General features: G+C 31.7%; 1 protein-coding gene across 1 annotated transcript; it reads right to left on the reverse strand.

Annotated features, from left to right (window-relative positions):
- Positions 1 to 5,607: 5,607 nt before the first annotated feature.
- LOC125820483 (2-oxoisovalerate dehydrogenase subunit alpha 2, mitochondrial-like) lies at positions 5,608 to 8,789 on the reverse strand. The gene is made up of 8 exons (XM_049499924.1): positions 8,652 to 8,789; positions 7,877 to 8,059; positions 7,188 to 7,345; positions 6,933 to 7,032; positions 6,657 to 6,768; positions 6,306 to 6,445; positions 5,860 to 6,042; positions 5,608 to 5,775 (listed from the first exon to the last, which is right to left on the reverse strand). Exons 1-8 carry the CDS (start codon positions 8,784 to 8,786, stop codon positions 5,608 to 5,610), a joined length of 1,179 nt encoding a protein of 392 aa, XP_049355881.1. The 5' UTR covers positions 8,787 to 8,789.
- Positions 8,790 to 16,867: the final 8,078 nt, after the last annotated feature.

The raw sequence follows: 16,867 nt of genomic DNA on the forward strand, positions 1-16,867 counted from the left end.
ATACCTCTCATAATATGTTGCATTGTACCATATTTTTTTAAAGACAGAGTAGTAGAAAAATAAGTTGAGTTAATATTAGCTTCACTGGGCGGAGTGCGCTGAGGCTTTTAGCCAAACCAACTACGTTAAAGAAACATAAAAAGGTAACCTAATTCATATGTTAATAGAAACCATCTCCTAATCATGACATCAATTTAAAGCTACAATTATTGAGATACTGTCTTCTCACAAGTTTCGCCTTGATCAAATTCATCTATATGTAATTAAGTTTTCTTTATACATGTTTACTTTATCTTATGTGACTCCTTATGTAGTTGTAGAGTTGAGAATTTGTCCTGGACAATTTTTAGAGCCTAATTTTGAGATGTATGTCTCTAAAGGAAGATCAAACCTCCAAAATATTGCATGCTGACAAAAAAGGTTAGGCAACATGAAAACAGTTCTTAAACAATATGGTTAATGATTTTACAGTTGTACTACTAGCTAAATATGTTTCTCCTAACTGCACATAAGAGTCTCATCGTTCTTTGCAAGAAGTTTTGATTCCGAAAACTTAGCTAATTTTTATACAAGTGTAAATATAAGATCATGTTCTAACGACACTGGTTATAAGATTAAAATGTGAGCCATGTGAGCATTTTGAAGAACCACTAGGCATTAGTCAAAGGTAAGCTTGAAAAAACTATTGGTTGGATGGCGAGCTACGGAGGCAAATACTATTACAGCTCTAACCAATATCAGTTGAGAAAAATTGAATAAAAGGTGTCAAATAAGTCTTGGTTTTGATTTTGGTGATTGACTTAGCCAAAGAGGAGTAAATGAAAAATGGACTTGATTAGAGTAATTAAAAACACATCAGTTAATATTTGATTTGTTTTAGCTACTTCTCTGATGAGTGTGTTTTACTCTCTGATGTTGGCATCCATTTTCTAGTTCTATTCTTGATTCTTGAAGTTTTGTATCACTACCCCTTCTTCAAAACCCCTGAAATTTAATGATTCATTAACTGATTTTGTATACTCGATTTATTAGAAAGATTATGTTAGAAAGTCTCATTAGCGAATGAACCAATGATTTGTTTATATGTATAGGTTCCATGATAAATTTGCTCACTAGACCTTTTGATAACAACGAGGTTAAGGGGATCACAAATATAGAGTTGTAAATTAGAGTGCGGAAGCTGTTATAGAAAAGAAACATAAACTACGTAAAAGGATATGAGAAACTTAAAGGAAGATCCAAGAATTTCCAAGGATTTAATGTTCTAAGGCCTTGTCAAGATCCAAGTAACAACACATAGATTTATGGAAGAAATCTAATGCCTTTACTTGAGAAACGAATCAAAATAATAGATTCAGATCTTGACTGTTTTATGAGTAATTAAAGACAATAATTAGTATTTATAAACTTATTACCTTCCAAAGAATACCAAAAAGAAATCACAAATATCAGAGGAAGAAATTACTCCATACCTTAAACTATCAAACTAGTAAAGGTTTAAAGATAAATTCTCAAAGAACAAGTTACAAAGGTTCAAAGAACTCTCTCAAATATTATTAATATCAATCTAATGTATTTTAAAAAATGAAAAATCACTCCTATTTATAGAATAAATAAGTTGGATGCTAGCCCTAATAAAACCCTAAAAGAGCAATCTAGAACTTAATAAAATAAAAACCCTAGATTAGGGGCTAAGGTAAAACTAAAATCCTAATAGTTGTGGCTAAATTAAGGACTTTGTGGGCTCTCTTGGTCGTGGCTTTTGAGCCCCTTTTGGGCCTTTATTGGGCTGCTGATTTCAACTGTACCTAAGGGCTAAAATTGGCCTCCTTTTGGGCTGATTTTGAGCCTCTTTTTGCACCACTTTGGACTTCTTTAAGGCTAAACTTTAGACCCCAATATTCTTTCTCTTGGACTTCAACTTGGGCCACCAAATAGTTGTAGCATTTGGACAATTCATCTCCCTCAAGCTTGAGCTCTTCTTCCCCAACAAGACACATTTGGATCAACGATTGAAGCCCGTTGACCTTATCATTGAACTCCTTGTTTTGAGATCTTGTTATGGCCTCCTTGGAGTTTTTAAATCTTCATCTTTGTCCTTCAATGGAGTAGAGATTCTTTGGATGCTATCATTTTGCACAAAGATATGTCCTACTGCAGATCAACCAACACATGCTAATCGAAGGCTCTCAGGTTTGATAACAAAAAATTGATTTTCTTATGGAAATGATTTGTCAAGCCTATAATTGTAAGAAAATTCTAGGAAAATTAAAAGAGATGCAACAAGTTGAACATCAAAATCTATAAAGTAAATGTAAATGACAAAAAAATCCTCAAACTCACATTGACGGTAACATATGCACTTATTCCCCTTTAATAGCGATCTTTAATGGTGAACTTTTTCCCTCTCTTCCAATGATGCAGACTATGCCATTGAAGATAAATTTGAAGAGGAAGTGCAACGTAAACATCACACTACAAAAGGAGTACCCGAATCATTCAACATACTTCGAAGTTTTGGTCTCACTGCCCGGAATTTCTGCCTGCATGAAGTGTTGAAGCTATATCCATATAATAATTGTCCGACAATCCATGAGTCTTCGCGATTCCGCATCTTAGACCACCATAGCTCATCATGTGCTTCTTTCCACCAAACAACATTGTAATATTCTTTTGTTTATTTGGCATATTAGATGCAGATGTGGTAAAAAGAATGAGACCGTCTTTGAAACTCTCATCAAATTGTGCAAGTCCTTTTGTCACTCTTCAAGCTGCTTTTCCCCCTTAGTTGAAGAGAAACTTTCTGCTCGATCTAGAATTTGAGTATTTCATTGTTGTACATATTTGTGTCACAGATGCTAATGTTGTACCTTTACTAGTACTATCTAAGAAAGACCAATAAGCAAGCAGCTCGCCATCAACATGGTTGCTTGCAAATTGGGCCCATTATATTAGGGTAGTTTTGTAATTACAATAAATTGTTGCAATTTCATTGTTCAAGAAAAGAACTTGTTGTAGCTCTTTCTTCCTTAGTGAGCAAGAAAAATGAGTAATGATGAGTTCGTTAGAGGAATCTTGGGGTAGGTGGAAAATTAGGATTGGTTCTTAAAAAAATAAAACTAAAATAAAAAAAAAAAGATTTTAAAATAGATACTTAAAGATAAAATATGAATTGAAACTCGAAAGGGTCAAAAATCATGTATCTATACTACACACTTGTAAAATCTAACTTAGTTGTGTACTTATTTAATATGTTATAAAAAGAGATAAGATCAGGATCATAGCCCTTTTTGGCATGAAGATTTCAGCTTGGTTCATACATCCTTGACAAGTATGAGCAGATGAAGCATAATCGTTCTAAAGCAGCTCGATTCCAACCTCAAAAAACATTTAAAATTAGAAGTCTTTTTGAGGATTAAAATGTCAATGGTGGTATTAATATCCTTAGAGGATTTAGCATGTTGATAGCTAGATCTAAGGAAAAGAATCTAATTGATGCTAACTACAATACCTGAATGATGTTTGGAAGTTGACGATAAAACTGCTATAACGAGGATAAAGAGGTTTGGTGAACAACTCATATTCATTCAATTTTTCAGAATGGAACACATGGATGAAGAACAACACCTTGTAAGCTGTTGGAAGTTCACAGTTCTGATGCATCATTTCTCTATGCGATAACGACCTTGGCAACTTTTCCCCGATAGTGGATTTCTCTCTCGATTCCACCTAGAAACCCACTATATCCATCGGAATACACCTCTACAGATAAGGAAGCGAAGATTAGAAAGAAATAAAGAACAAAATCATATTAGAACAAAGGAAAACTATAGTTACATTTGTGAGCTGAGAAGAAAAGGAAGCTTCATCATCATCATAATAAGTATTGATGACCCACAACAAAAGGAAAATGAAGCTCAAGTTACCAGAAGCTCCAAGTGGCGATATAGAGGGAGATGATCACGAGCTCAAAATGGAAAATCCTACTTCTTAGGGCTGATATATAAAAGGAGGTGGATCCTTTGGACTAGGCCTTTTTTTGCTTTCTATTTTCGTTATTTTCTTTTCCTTTTGGGTTCACTTGGCCCATTTTGTACAGAGTTAAGATATAAATAAAAGAGAAAATTATGCAATTACGACTTAAGATAACATAATCTCAAAAAATCTCTACCATTTGAATTAACTACAAAAAAAATTCTTTTTCCTTCTCTCTTAACATACGGATACATCACTCCATCTCTATCAAATATATTTATGTATTTGATACTAATGTTATTGTTGATGCATAACACAAATCATCCAAACCTAAATCAATAGCAATCTGGTTTATAGTTATGTATATTGTTTGCTATGTATCGGACGAAGAAGCAATGTATCTGCAAATTTTCAAAAAAAAATTGAAATTATTTTAATTTGAGAAACTTTTAGGATATGATGTAATTAACCAAATTGATAGGGTTTCTGTACTTCAAGATATCACAAGAAGAAATTACTTTATACCTTAAACTTTAAAACTAGTAAAAATTTAAAGATAAATTCTCAAAAACAAGTTACAAAGGTTCAAAAGAACTCTCTCAAATATTATTAATATCAATGTAATGTCTTTTTAATGAATGGAAAACACGCCTATTTATAGAATAAATCAGGTGGCTGCTAGCCCTAATAAAACCCTAAAAGAATAATCTAGAACTTAATAAAATAAAACTCTAGCCTGGTGGCTAGGGTAAATCTAAAACCCTAAAAATTGTGGCTGGATTAAGGACTTTGTGGGCTCTCTTGGTAGTGGCTTTTGAGCCCCATGTGGATTTTCAGCTCCGCAAGGGCTGAAATTAGCCTCCTTTTGAGCCTTCTTTTTGCACCACTTTGGACTTATTCAAGGCTGAACTTTGGACCCCAATATTCCTCCTGTTTGACTTCAACTTGGGCCGACTCAAGGGAAAAACAGTCTAGAAAAGACATAATGAAAGTATAATAGAATAGTACTAACTACAACAAAAATAATATTACAAACAAACTACATGAAATAATAGATAGTGGTAGAAATTGAAGGATAAGAAACTACAAGAGTAGTTCTACGACTATTAGTAATGGGATTTTATGTACTATGGTTTCATTGAATTAATTGTTAGCCAAATGTGGTCTTTGGAAAGCCCATGCACCATGGTTAGGGAAAGGCTTTTGAATCCTCTATCCCTACTACACATTGTTGAATGATGATTCTTTACCTTCAAAATCTAAATTTTCTTCTTCTATGTTTTCTAGCTAGTAGGTATATATGATTCTTTAGAGTAGCCTTAGTTTGTTCTGTTCTGCAGTTGGTGAATCCATTTATACCAAGAGAGAAAAGTGGAAACTTTTAAGATAAGGAAAATAAAATACTAGGCACAACAGTTAGTTTGATTAGTTCACTATACCAAAAATGATCTTTAACGGCAACAACTTAATTTCAGATTTGTTATTTTCTGCAAAAGATACTAACGAACACACCCACAACTGCATCGTATATTCATATTACATAGAGGATATTACTGGAATTCAAAGGAACCATTTTCAAATTGAAAATGGTGCAAGCTCCTGCACTTATCTATTACCATTTTCATATATAGCCTATAGAGGTATATTAGAAGGATATTCATTTGGTCGTCTCTTTATCGCGTCTCTAATATACCTCTCTTGTTCTTGAAGATTTGATGGGATTTGATCATAAACATCAGTAAACAAATCTGCCAAGGGAGGTTTCTCTGTTTCCTCTGCTCTTTCAAGTGCTTGCAACACCTACATTAATTTTTTAAAAATCAACAAATAATAAAATAGAACAAAATTCAAATCAAATACATTTTAGGATTTTGAATCTTGAACCTGCTCTTTGGTATTTCCCCGGTATTCTAGTTCCTCTTCATCACTCCACCAACCATTTTTCTGTATCCATTTTCTGAATCTGGCTACTGAGCATCGTCTTCTCCAGTACTCGATTTCCTCCCTGGATCGGTACTTGGTTGAATCATCAGACGATGCATGGTCGCCTACTCGATAAGCCATGGCCTAATAAGTGTTACAAAAGGTAAGTTCTATAAGCATAAAACCTTATACAGGAATAATAGGAAGGGAATAGGGCCTAATATATTTCTCAACTTTGCGATTTAGAACTGGTATACCCCTTGTTATAAAAGTGGTACACATGTACCCCTACTGTTATACAAATGACTCAGAGCCACTTTTGTAACGGTAGGGGTATATCTGAGTCACTTTTGTAACGAGGGGTATATCAAGCCTATTTCCCTAATAGGAATAGCTGAATTTCACACCTCTACTATTATTGGCCTTTGTTCCTTTATTGCCATTTCGCGAGCTGCACGAATAGCACTATAAACTGCAAGAGCATCATTGCCATCCACACGAATACCTCGAACTCCATAAGCTTGCCCTTTAATCGCGACTCCATCACCTACCATTGGAAAATATTTAGGAGAAATGTAGCTTAAGTTATCTGAGATAGCTAGGAACCGTGTTTGATATGATGTAAGTCATTTTCAGAAAATATTTCTCGAAAATGACTCTTGACTAACCAAACACTAGAAAATAACTTATTACAGAAAACATTTTTCGTTGAACATCTTTCACCCTTAAAACATATTGAATTGAGTTAAGGGGAATACTTCGGAATTGCTCAGCGACAGGGGTGCTAATGGCCCATCCATTGTTGCGGCATAGAAATATAATAGGAGCTTCAAGAACTGCCGCAAAATTCAAAGCAGCATGGAAATCTCCCTGAAAATAATTCAACACAAAAACTCATTGAATAAAACTACCTTATCTTCTTATCGAAAAAGTCATAAATTATACTCCCTCCGTTCCGTATTAATTTCTAGGAATAAGTAGTTTCTTAAGGGATAGCGCGAAGGGACTAGGGAGTAGTACTTATTCAAAATCACCTCACTAGTGGTACCATCTCCAAAATAAGTGACAACACAAGCCTCCTTTTTATCCATTTTCAGCGCATAAGCTGCGCCTACAGCCTGTGGAAGCTGTGTGCTGGTGAAATGAACAATATAAGTAGTTTAATTAGACGATACAACAACAACAACATACTCAGTGTAATCTGGAGAGGATGGTGTGTATGCAGTCTTACCCCTCGACTCAAGTGAAGCATAAATATAATTTGAATCATAATGATAAATGATTCTTACGCGATAGTTGAAGAGACAGTGAAATAATTGAGCTTGTTAGAACCATAATGTATTGGCATTTGCCTGCCTTTTCCATTGTCACCCTTATTTCCAAGCAATTGACTGGTAAATTCTTCCAGGGTGAAGCCACGCCATAACAAAACACCGGTCTCCCTATACTGCAATCATAATAAAAATGTGTGTTTACATTTTCATCTACCATTTTAAAAGGTACTTGCAAGGCAGAGCGTTTTACCTAACACGTAACAGGGAAGTCGAATTTAAGAGTAATTAGGACAAACATAGTGACAAGTTCATGTGGGTGGTCAGGTACTTTAGTTTTGCTTAATTTATATCTTCAGCACGATCTGTAACTTTGGGCTTGATTCTTTTTTATGAGCTAAACACGCAATTTTTTAAATTATTTTTTAGAAAAAATACATCAAACTTATTTTCCCTATTTTACTTGAGAATATGAGCAGATTTTAGTCAAACCTCATAAATCTAATGTTCATTTTTCTTCTATTTATTACTTGTGTGCATTTTATGAGTTGATATGTTAGATGATGGTTACTCAACTAAGCAGTTGTTATTTTAGAAAGTCATTTTTCTTCTTGATTTTAGCTTTCTTCAACAAAGAAAGGTGATTTTTTGAGATAATAACTATTAGTTGAGCGACTGTCTGAGAAATAAGACGGCCAAAAAATTGCCTGAGGCAAGACAATGTCATCTGGGGTGAGGGCAGCAGCAGAGGCTATGTTAATGGCTTCTTCTCCAACACTGGTCATATAAAAGGATAACCTCCCTTGTTTTTTTGCTTCATCAAAAATGTTGTCCATTATTTGAAGGGTCACCATTGTACTATACATCTTCACTGCCAAATCTTTCCTCACCTAACAAAGCACCAAACCACATGTCATGCAGGCGCGCGGTTGAATCTTGTGTTCATATACATGTCATGCAGTAGGTCGGAATTAAAGAAGGGAATAGCCTCAAATATGTCATCGAACTTTGAGAGAAAACTCATTAATGTCATTGGTTAAAAGTTTTGTTCATTTGTGTTATTTTCATTTGCAAAAAGGTTCATCCATGTCATTATTTATTTGAAAATAGTTTCAATTTTGCAAAATTATTTTTTACACGTGGTCAATTATGATTCAGTCATGTCTTTTATTAAATTAGTTTTTTAAAAGGAAAAAAATCTCAAATATGTCATCAAATTTTGAGAAAAGGCTCATATATGTGCTTCATTAAAAGTTTGACTCATCTACACCATTTCAGTTAACAAATAAATAATAATGGCATGAATGAGCCTTTTCTCAAAGTTTGATGACATATTTGAGTCTTTTCCATTAAATAATTACTTACTAAATGCAGAAACTTACATATATAGTAAAACATGCAAATTAAAGGATTAATACCATATGATTTGCTATGTATTAGTTATACATAGATTGAAAATTCTACCAAACAAGAATTAATTACCTGTTCAAATACACTGCCTGGAATTGGAGAGCCATTATTGTCAAGAACTCTATAACAAGCTAACCTTGTTTCTGATGACTCTGAAATGAATTTCATTTGAGAAACAAATGGGATTTTTCCTCCTGGGAAATCCATGGCCTGTTTATAAGAAATAGTATTATCTAAAAATTTCATTAAAATGATGAAAATCATTAAATATTAAATATAAAACCTTCTTAGATTATCATATTTTGAATACAATATCAAACTATATATTATCTCTATTCAACTTCTTAGAATTAAAAGAAAGAAATGACGGTCGTGCTCGACTTGAACCTGATTGTGTCCTTTTGAGATGGTCAAGCTAGCTCATGTCACATCAACGTCAATAAGGAATGCAATCAACATGGATTGTGGTGGGATGATTGGTCTGAGATCATTACTGGAAACAAAGTCTTTTCCTACCGCGAATCAGTGGAAAAATTGTGCTACAGAACATGATTTTCCCTCTCATTTCTCACCTAATCAGCTCACTAGAAAAATCCATAATGGAAAATATATTCTCACTGAAATAGTGAGAATTAAACTTCCTAATTTTCCGTATGAAAACATTACTATTAATTAATCAGCATGAAAATATTATTTGTTTCCCACCATGCAACAACAAATAATATGATAACCAAAACAAAGAAAATAATATGTAATAATAAAAATCAAAGAACATTAACTAATCAACATGAAATAAAAATGTAGATATAATCAGACAAAATTGTTTAGTTGATAAATAGCAAAAATTTCATGCTAATCCCATTTTACTACAGATTAGCAATGGATTATAAGAAAATTCAATTAGCTAGGAGCTTTTTAGTGACAAATTAACTAGGAATTACCAACATAGCTAATTTCATATCATCACCACATAGTAGTGATGGTATATATTATATAAAGAGTTGATAAAACATTACTTGATTCTCATCATGTTTAATATCAACATGATAATCCTCCTCCTCATGATAGCATTGTGGTTCTTGTTGGTTGGACTCAAAATAGGAAAATGGCCTTGAACCTCTTGGGTGAAGAAGGGACAAAGGACAAGCCCTTTGAACAAAATGGTTAAAGATTCTTCTTGATCTTGAAATCCAAATGGTCATTGGTGGTATTTCTTAATTTTGATGAAACTAATGGGGAAAAAAAGAGCTTTGAAGATGGTGTTTTTATTTATATAGAGAAGAATACTAGACATGCAATTTATAGAGGCTAAAGATAAAATATTTCTACTCTAATTTAGTTATATAAAGAACGGGAAAATGATCAAATATATTCCTATATACTATTCGAAATAGTTTAAATAGAAAAAAGTTAAAAATTCTTTTAAATTATATAAAATTGAATAAAAATATTTTTTATTAATAAATTAATCTAAATATATTCTTGTCATTAATGTTTTGGTTCAAAAATACTTTCATTATTACTTTTGGGTTAAAATGCCTTTTTCCTAAAAATATTTTGTCAAGCCAATATTTTCCTAATAAAATATTTTTTTTAAATAACCTTTTTCTTCTTATTTTCTTTTATAATCCCTTTAACTAATATAAAAGTGGAAAGTAATTTTTTTTCTTCATCTTTTTTTATCAATTAAAATATCATCTCATCTACTATCCGAAATAGTTTAAACAAAAAAAGGTCACACGTGTTCTTAAATTATGTCAAATTGAATAAAAATATTATTCGTTAATAATTTGGTCCAAAAATATTTCCATCATTAATATTTTGATCCTAGAATGCCCCTTCTGTGGCTTTTAATCTTTTCTCTAATAAACATTTTTTTCTTCTTAAACACATTATTTTCCTAATAAAATATTAATATCTTAAAAACTTATTTTTTGTTTTAATTTTTTTAGCTGGTATAAAAGTGGAAAGTAATCATTTTTTTTATTTTTTTTCAAATAAATACGGAGTTTCCATAAACTCTGAAGGTCTAACAACAACTATCGCGGAAATTCAACCCCTAGAACTGAAATTCATTGTACCAAAACTCTGTTAACCAACAAGTCTAAGAAAAGGGGGTGCAACCCCGAAAACTAAACATCAACAAAGAAAGAGCAACTGCAGTATCAGTACACAAACTACGGTGTACTGGTGGGATCACGCGGCTACTCCAGTAAGCACAATATATGCAAGCAATTACAGCACAGTAAATACACATATACAAAAATGCATAGTTCAGTTATCATTTTAGGAGCAACATACAATTTCCCAATATCAATGACAATTATATATGAACATAATAATCACAAGTGGTCCTCTCATAGAACCACGCTCAAACTGTTAATGTGTCGGAACGTGACACTCGATCCAATATACATGTGTCGAAATGTGACACCTGGTCCAATAGATGTGTCGGAATGTGACACCCGATCCAATATATGTGTCGGAACGTGACACTCAATCCAGTCAACATAACCACAGTCACAATCACACCCATAATGAACAGTACTAGTCATACAATCAAGTAATAGGTTCATGGCATGTAACTGTCCACACATAATCATTTCATTAGATTTGATTCACATTCCCCATTTACATACATGCACACATACAATGAAGCAATTAACCGGCATATATCACACAACAGGAAATCGAACCATCACCTACCTCGAAATCGAATACTCCTAAGACACGTGAGCCTTCCCTTTTCAGAGTCTTTCAGCTCGCTCTTGGTCTATAAACAAGTAATTAACACAAGGATCAATAATCAAGTCTTATTTTACCCGGATAATAATCAAACTATCAATCCAAGGCCAAACCCAAGATCCTAATACTCAACTAGGGATTTTTTTCACCATTAACTTTAGGCCACCACCCCCCCCCCCCCAATGATAATTACCCAAGATTCTAAGTTATAAGAATCGAAATACGGATTAGGGAGTAATTAACTTACCTTTAGCGCTAAAAATCGTGGAAAACTAATAAGAAACTGCTTTGGGCCATCCCTTAGCTCTCAAGAACGAAGTTTTGCAGAAAATATCAATTTTGGGGTTTTCCCTAGACTTAATTCTCGACTGGCCCGCCACGGCGAACCCCATCCCGCCACAGCGGCCCCGCCCTGGCAGGATTAATCCTGCCCCGACGGCTTGCACGGAGACAAAAGCTCAGAATTTGAGTTCCAAGCTCCCATTTCACAACACATCTTCAAACCTGGACGTTCTAAAACTACCTTTCACGCCACGATCAGTTTCGGGAGTTCTACTCGCCCGAATTCGATTCCGTAAAGCCGTACATGCTCCTTAACGTCTTGGCTATCCACTCACATGATCAAAGTCATAATTAAATCCCCCATCCATTACCAGATTTCCCTAGACCTCACCTGACTCAGATTTTGTCCAAGTCTGGCCTAGGCTGAAAATTTCCAAGTCGCTGCTCAGAAGTTTTCTGGCTCAAATTCTTTCTTCATTGGCTTTTCTATAATGATGGAAGCAGGTCGTTACAAAAATCACAATGAAGATTGAACTAAAAATCTTCAAAAGTTGAAACCAAAGAAATAATAAAATAATGGAAAAATTCTTTTGGCCAGAATGGTAAAATAACATATTTCACACTATGTTATTTTACCTTTTGAACATTTTTACCCTTTTAACTTTAATACCTTTTAATTAAAAAATAGAAAAAAGATCAGTTTATTTTAAAATAAAAGGGATATTATAGACTTTTTAAATTTCTGGCCATATTCTAACCAATTTTTCTGGTCATTTGGCATTGCCCTAAAATAATTATATATAAAAGTTTAATGGATGTCATATCTAGTGTTTCCTTATAAATTAGATTTTAAACAGATAAATAATGCAAATATTATTTTTGCCTTTATAAAGTAGAGAAGTTGTCTCCCGTAAATCCTCAACTCAATAAACATTACTTTGTCAAAACAAATTCCAATTAAAAAGAATATAAGAGTAGATAAATTATGATAAAATTATTGAAACAAGACACATACTATGTTAATAGTGTTAAAAGTAATAACAATAATATAAAATTAAAGAAATGTAATAATAATAAAAAATAATAATAATAATTTTAAAATAGGGTCATAGACCCATGTTCTAGTACTGGAAAGATGGGTCGATAATCCATGCTAAAAAATTAAAATGGTTTGACTATAGCATTTTCCTATTTCTCTTGCATGCAAATGGAAGATAAGAAAAAAAGTAAAAAAAGGAACAACTTCACTTTTCTTGTCAAAAGAAAAAAAAAACCTATTTATATCACTAGCTAGATTGTGCAACTTTTTCTACACATTATTAATTATTAGTAATATATCATAAAAACTTACCTAACAAAAGTTGAAATACTAACTGGGCACATTATTTCGTTGATATTCCAAAAAATAATATATTTGAAACTAAATTGTAAAATAGTACTTTTTCGTCTCAATTTATTTGATGTAGTTTGACTTGACATGATTTTTCTTTTAAAAAAAAACTTTAAAAACTTGTGGTCTAAAATAAGTCCTAGATATTTGTATGACTATGAATCAGTTCATTAAAGAAAAAATAGGCATTTTAAAGCTATATTGTTATTAGAAATGTATTTTTTTTGGAGATTAACTAAAAAGTGAGTCATATAAATCGAGATTGATGAAATATTTGAAGAAGGAAAAGAATCAAATTTATCCTTTTATTTATTAAATATGAATATATGTTGTTCTAGTTATATACCTAATATATAGACTTGTTTTGTCTAAAATATATGATGTATTTTATGGTATAAATATAATTTATAGCAACGTCAAATTATTGTTACGTTCTTTTTTTTTGTAAATTTATGGGATAAATATTCATGGTATAAATTTATTATAGTGAAAATTTTATATATGACATTTATTAGACTAATATTTTCAAGTTATAGCATCAGAATAAAACTTTCAAGTTGTAACAATAAAATATTTCAGGTTGTAACATTTTATTAAATAAAAAAAGATTTTTAATTAATTGTAAAAATCTATTTTGAAAAAATATAAAAAGAAAAAAAAGGAAAATAAATCAATTTTGAAGAAAAAAATGGAAATAGGTGTATTAATAAAATTTGAATTGATTGATGATAATTATTAATTAGCATAAATTTAGGAGATTCAAACTAATTAGGAATATTTAGTTTACTTAATTCGCTCTAATCTGTTAAAATTAATTAAAAAGTCTGATTTTATCTATTTTCTTCTACGTTACTCTCTCTTCGGGTTTTTTTCCAGATTGTTGTCACTGACGAGTACTGCTTATCTGTATTAATTAAACATGGTGGCAGATGAGATCCTTTAGGTTGAATAAATGTTGGTATGAATAATTGGATGTTAATTATATACAGTTTGGATACCAATTATATGGTGTTCATTTTGATCTCCAATTAAATATCAAAACTATATTGTTTATGTATCCAATTGTTATGTAGTTTGTATATAACTGATATCCAGAAATTTGTATCCAATTGATATGCAGTCTGTATATAACTAGTATCCTGAAATTATGAGAGTCAATCTGTAATTCATATGTAGTTGATAACTGACTTGAAGAAAACAATGCATATTCTATATAATTCAATACTTAAAACTGTATCAAAAACAAATATATATCGTTCAAAAGTTAAAAAGACATGAAATACTAAAGAGTCTTAGCTGCAATCAACTATATCATATTTGATCTCTCCATAGTCTTGGTGTAGGATAATTGCTGGTATCTAGAGCATGTTCTTTTGCTATGTGGGAACCATCAAATTTGCTAGCAACAGTCCCAGTTACTTCACTCTCACTGATCGCGCCATCATCGTTCTTTGTTTTTCCGCATTGCCATCAACCTAGTTGGAGAAATTGAAAAAGAAACCTTCGTATTATAAAAAAACAGGTATTATAAGAAAATATCAATTTCATAACAACATTAGTCATAATTTATACAAAAAAAAAAAATGGGTGATTTAACAAACTACAATCAATTCACATAATTGGACCACTGATATCATACCATTTTTTGATAAAAATAATACACAACTTAAGTCAGCTTTCATACCAACAATAAATCAATTGCATACCACTGTTAAAACACATTTCATACCATATTCATAAATCATATATTAAGTCAGCTTTCATACCAATATTATTCATGTTTCATGCCAGATTAGTAGACATAATGAGAATAATTTGAAAAAAAATAGATTTCCTCTAAACTGTGTACCAACTTCATACCAGATTTAAACAAGCTTCACACCAAATATAAGTAATACATCATACCATTTTTATACCAAATTTTATACCAACATTAGACAAAATTCATACCATATTCATAAATCGTATATTAAGTCAGCTTTCATATCAATAATATGCATAATATAATAATTTTAACAAAAAAATCTACTAAATTGATTTAACCATATCCCATGTAGTAAAAAACCCAATTAACTTTTGGAGGATGCAACACACACTCAACAGTACTTTCCAAGAGTCCAAACAACATAAGGTTTCAAGAACATCTTTACCTCCTATAATAAACTCCAACTACACTACACATGGCCATAAATCTCCCAAAAACATTAGCAAAATTAATAAAGATTCAATTTTTGACCATTCCCCATTTAGTAAGAACTCAAATCAGCAAAACTCAGAAAGGATCAACCTCAAAACACCTCTGATTCACCTCCATAAAAATGATAAAATAAACTTTCTTGCAATACAATTATCAAACAGGGTTTCTCCAAAATACTAAAATTATTGAAAATTACAACTTAGAGATCTGCCCTTTTGTTTTGATTGTATGGAGAATTTATTTCTCCTAATCAGTTTTTAGATGTTGAAACACCGACTTCAATGGAGTATGGATGAAAGAGATGAAAGATGAATTTATGTTTTTTTTTAACGTGGAATTGACATGGGGTGTGAGGGTGTGAATTGTAACTGTAAAAAAAGAACAGTAATCAATGTAAATCTCTATAATTGTGTAAGAGATAATTATGGAGTATTCTTTATTTAAATAATTTAATAATAATATAAAATTAAAAAAAAATGCTTATTTAATAAAGTAAAATTTAATTAATTTATAAATAATTAGTGATATATTATAACCCGTAATTAAACTATTATAAGCAAGAATTTTTTAAAAGTAAATTTAAAACCTGTAACATTGGCTCTTAAATGTGTATATGGGGTGATTTTTCCTTTATTATATCGAAAGAATTTATTTTTTTGTAGAAAATAACTTATATTAAATATATATTTTATAGTATATGTATGATAAATAAGCCTTTTGTATTTAAAGCATACATATATATTTATGGTGTATATATTAATGATTCATTTCCATGTATATTAATTAGATCTGCTATTTAGGTTATTAATATTGAGAAAATTACGCGGTTAAGCAAATTTATACTACTTAATTACTCATCATAGCTATAGTTTGCTATAATTACCACTCACGACTAACATTATACATTAATTACGTGGGCTGACTTCGAGTTTGTATAATTAGCCACGTTTGTATATGTATAATTCGCCAGAATATACAAATACATATGTATAATATGCAATTATCTAACCGATATACATATACAATTCACCTCTCTCCCACTCTCTGCCCTTTCTCGCTCGCCTCTCTCCTCCCTCTCCCAATCTCGCTTGCCATATATACAAATGCATATGTATAATATACAATTATCTAACCGATATATATATACAATTCACCTCTCTCACACTCTTTGCACTCTCTTGCTCGCCTCTCTCCTCCCTCTCCCAATCTCGCTTGCCATATATACAAATACATATATGTATAATAGATAATTATCTAATCGATATACATATACAATTCACCTCTCTCCCACTCTTTGCCCTCTCTCGCCGCCTCTCTCCTCTCTCTCCCAGTCTCGCTTGCCTCTCTCCTCCCTATAACTACGAATTATAATTATCAAACTATAGCTATGAAGAATAATTAGGCTATTTTTAAATGGCTATATGTGAAAGTTCCTCATTAATATTTATATGTCCGGATTAATAACGAGTTAAAGTTGCCATGCTTTTGTAATAATTATTTAAAAACTATCTAGTTATATTTTTTTCCAACATAGAACATCATGAATCACAAGCTAGAGTCACTTATAACCCGTTTTAGTCATGATTTTGGTTACAATTAATTTGAATTCATAAACTCAATTCACTTACAGTCCATGTTAATTAAAATGACTATGCTTGATAATTTGATCAGTTA

The sequence above is a fragment of the Solanum verrucosum genome, unplaced genomic scaffold (genome assembly GCF_900185275.1).
Source record: "Solanum verrucosum unplaced genomic scaffold, falcon-dt-bn FXZP01000229.1, whole genome shotgun sequence".
Taxonomy (NCBI): domain Eukaryota; kingdom Viridiplantae; phylum Streptophyta; class Magnoliopsida; order Solanales; family Solanaceae; genus Solanum; species Solanum verrucosum.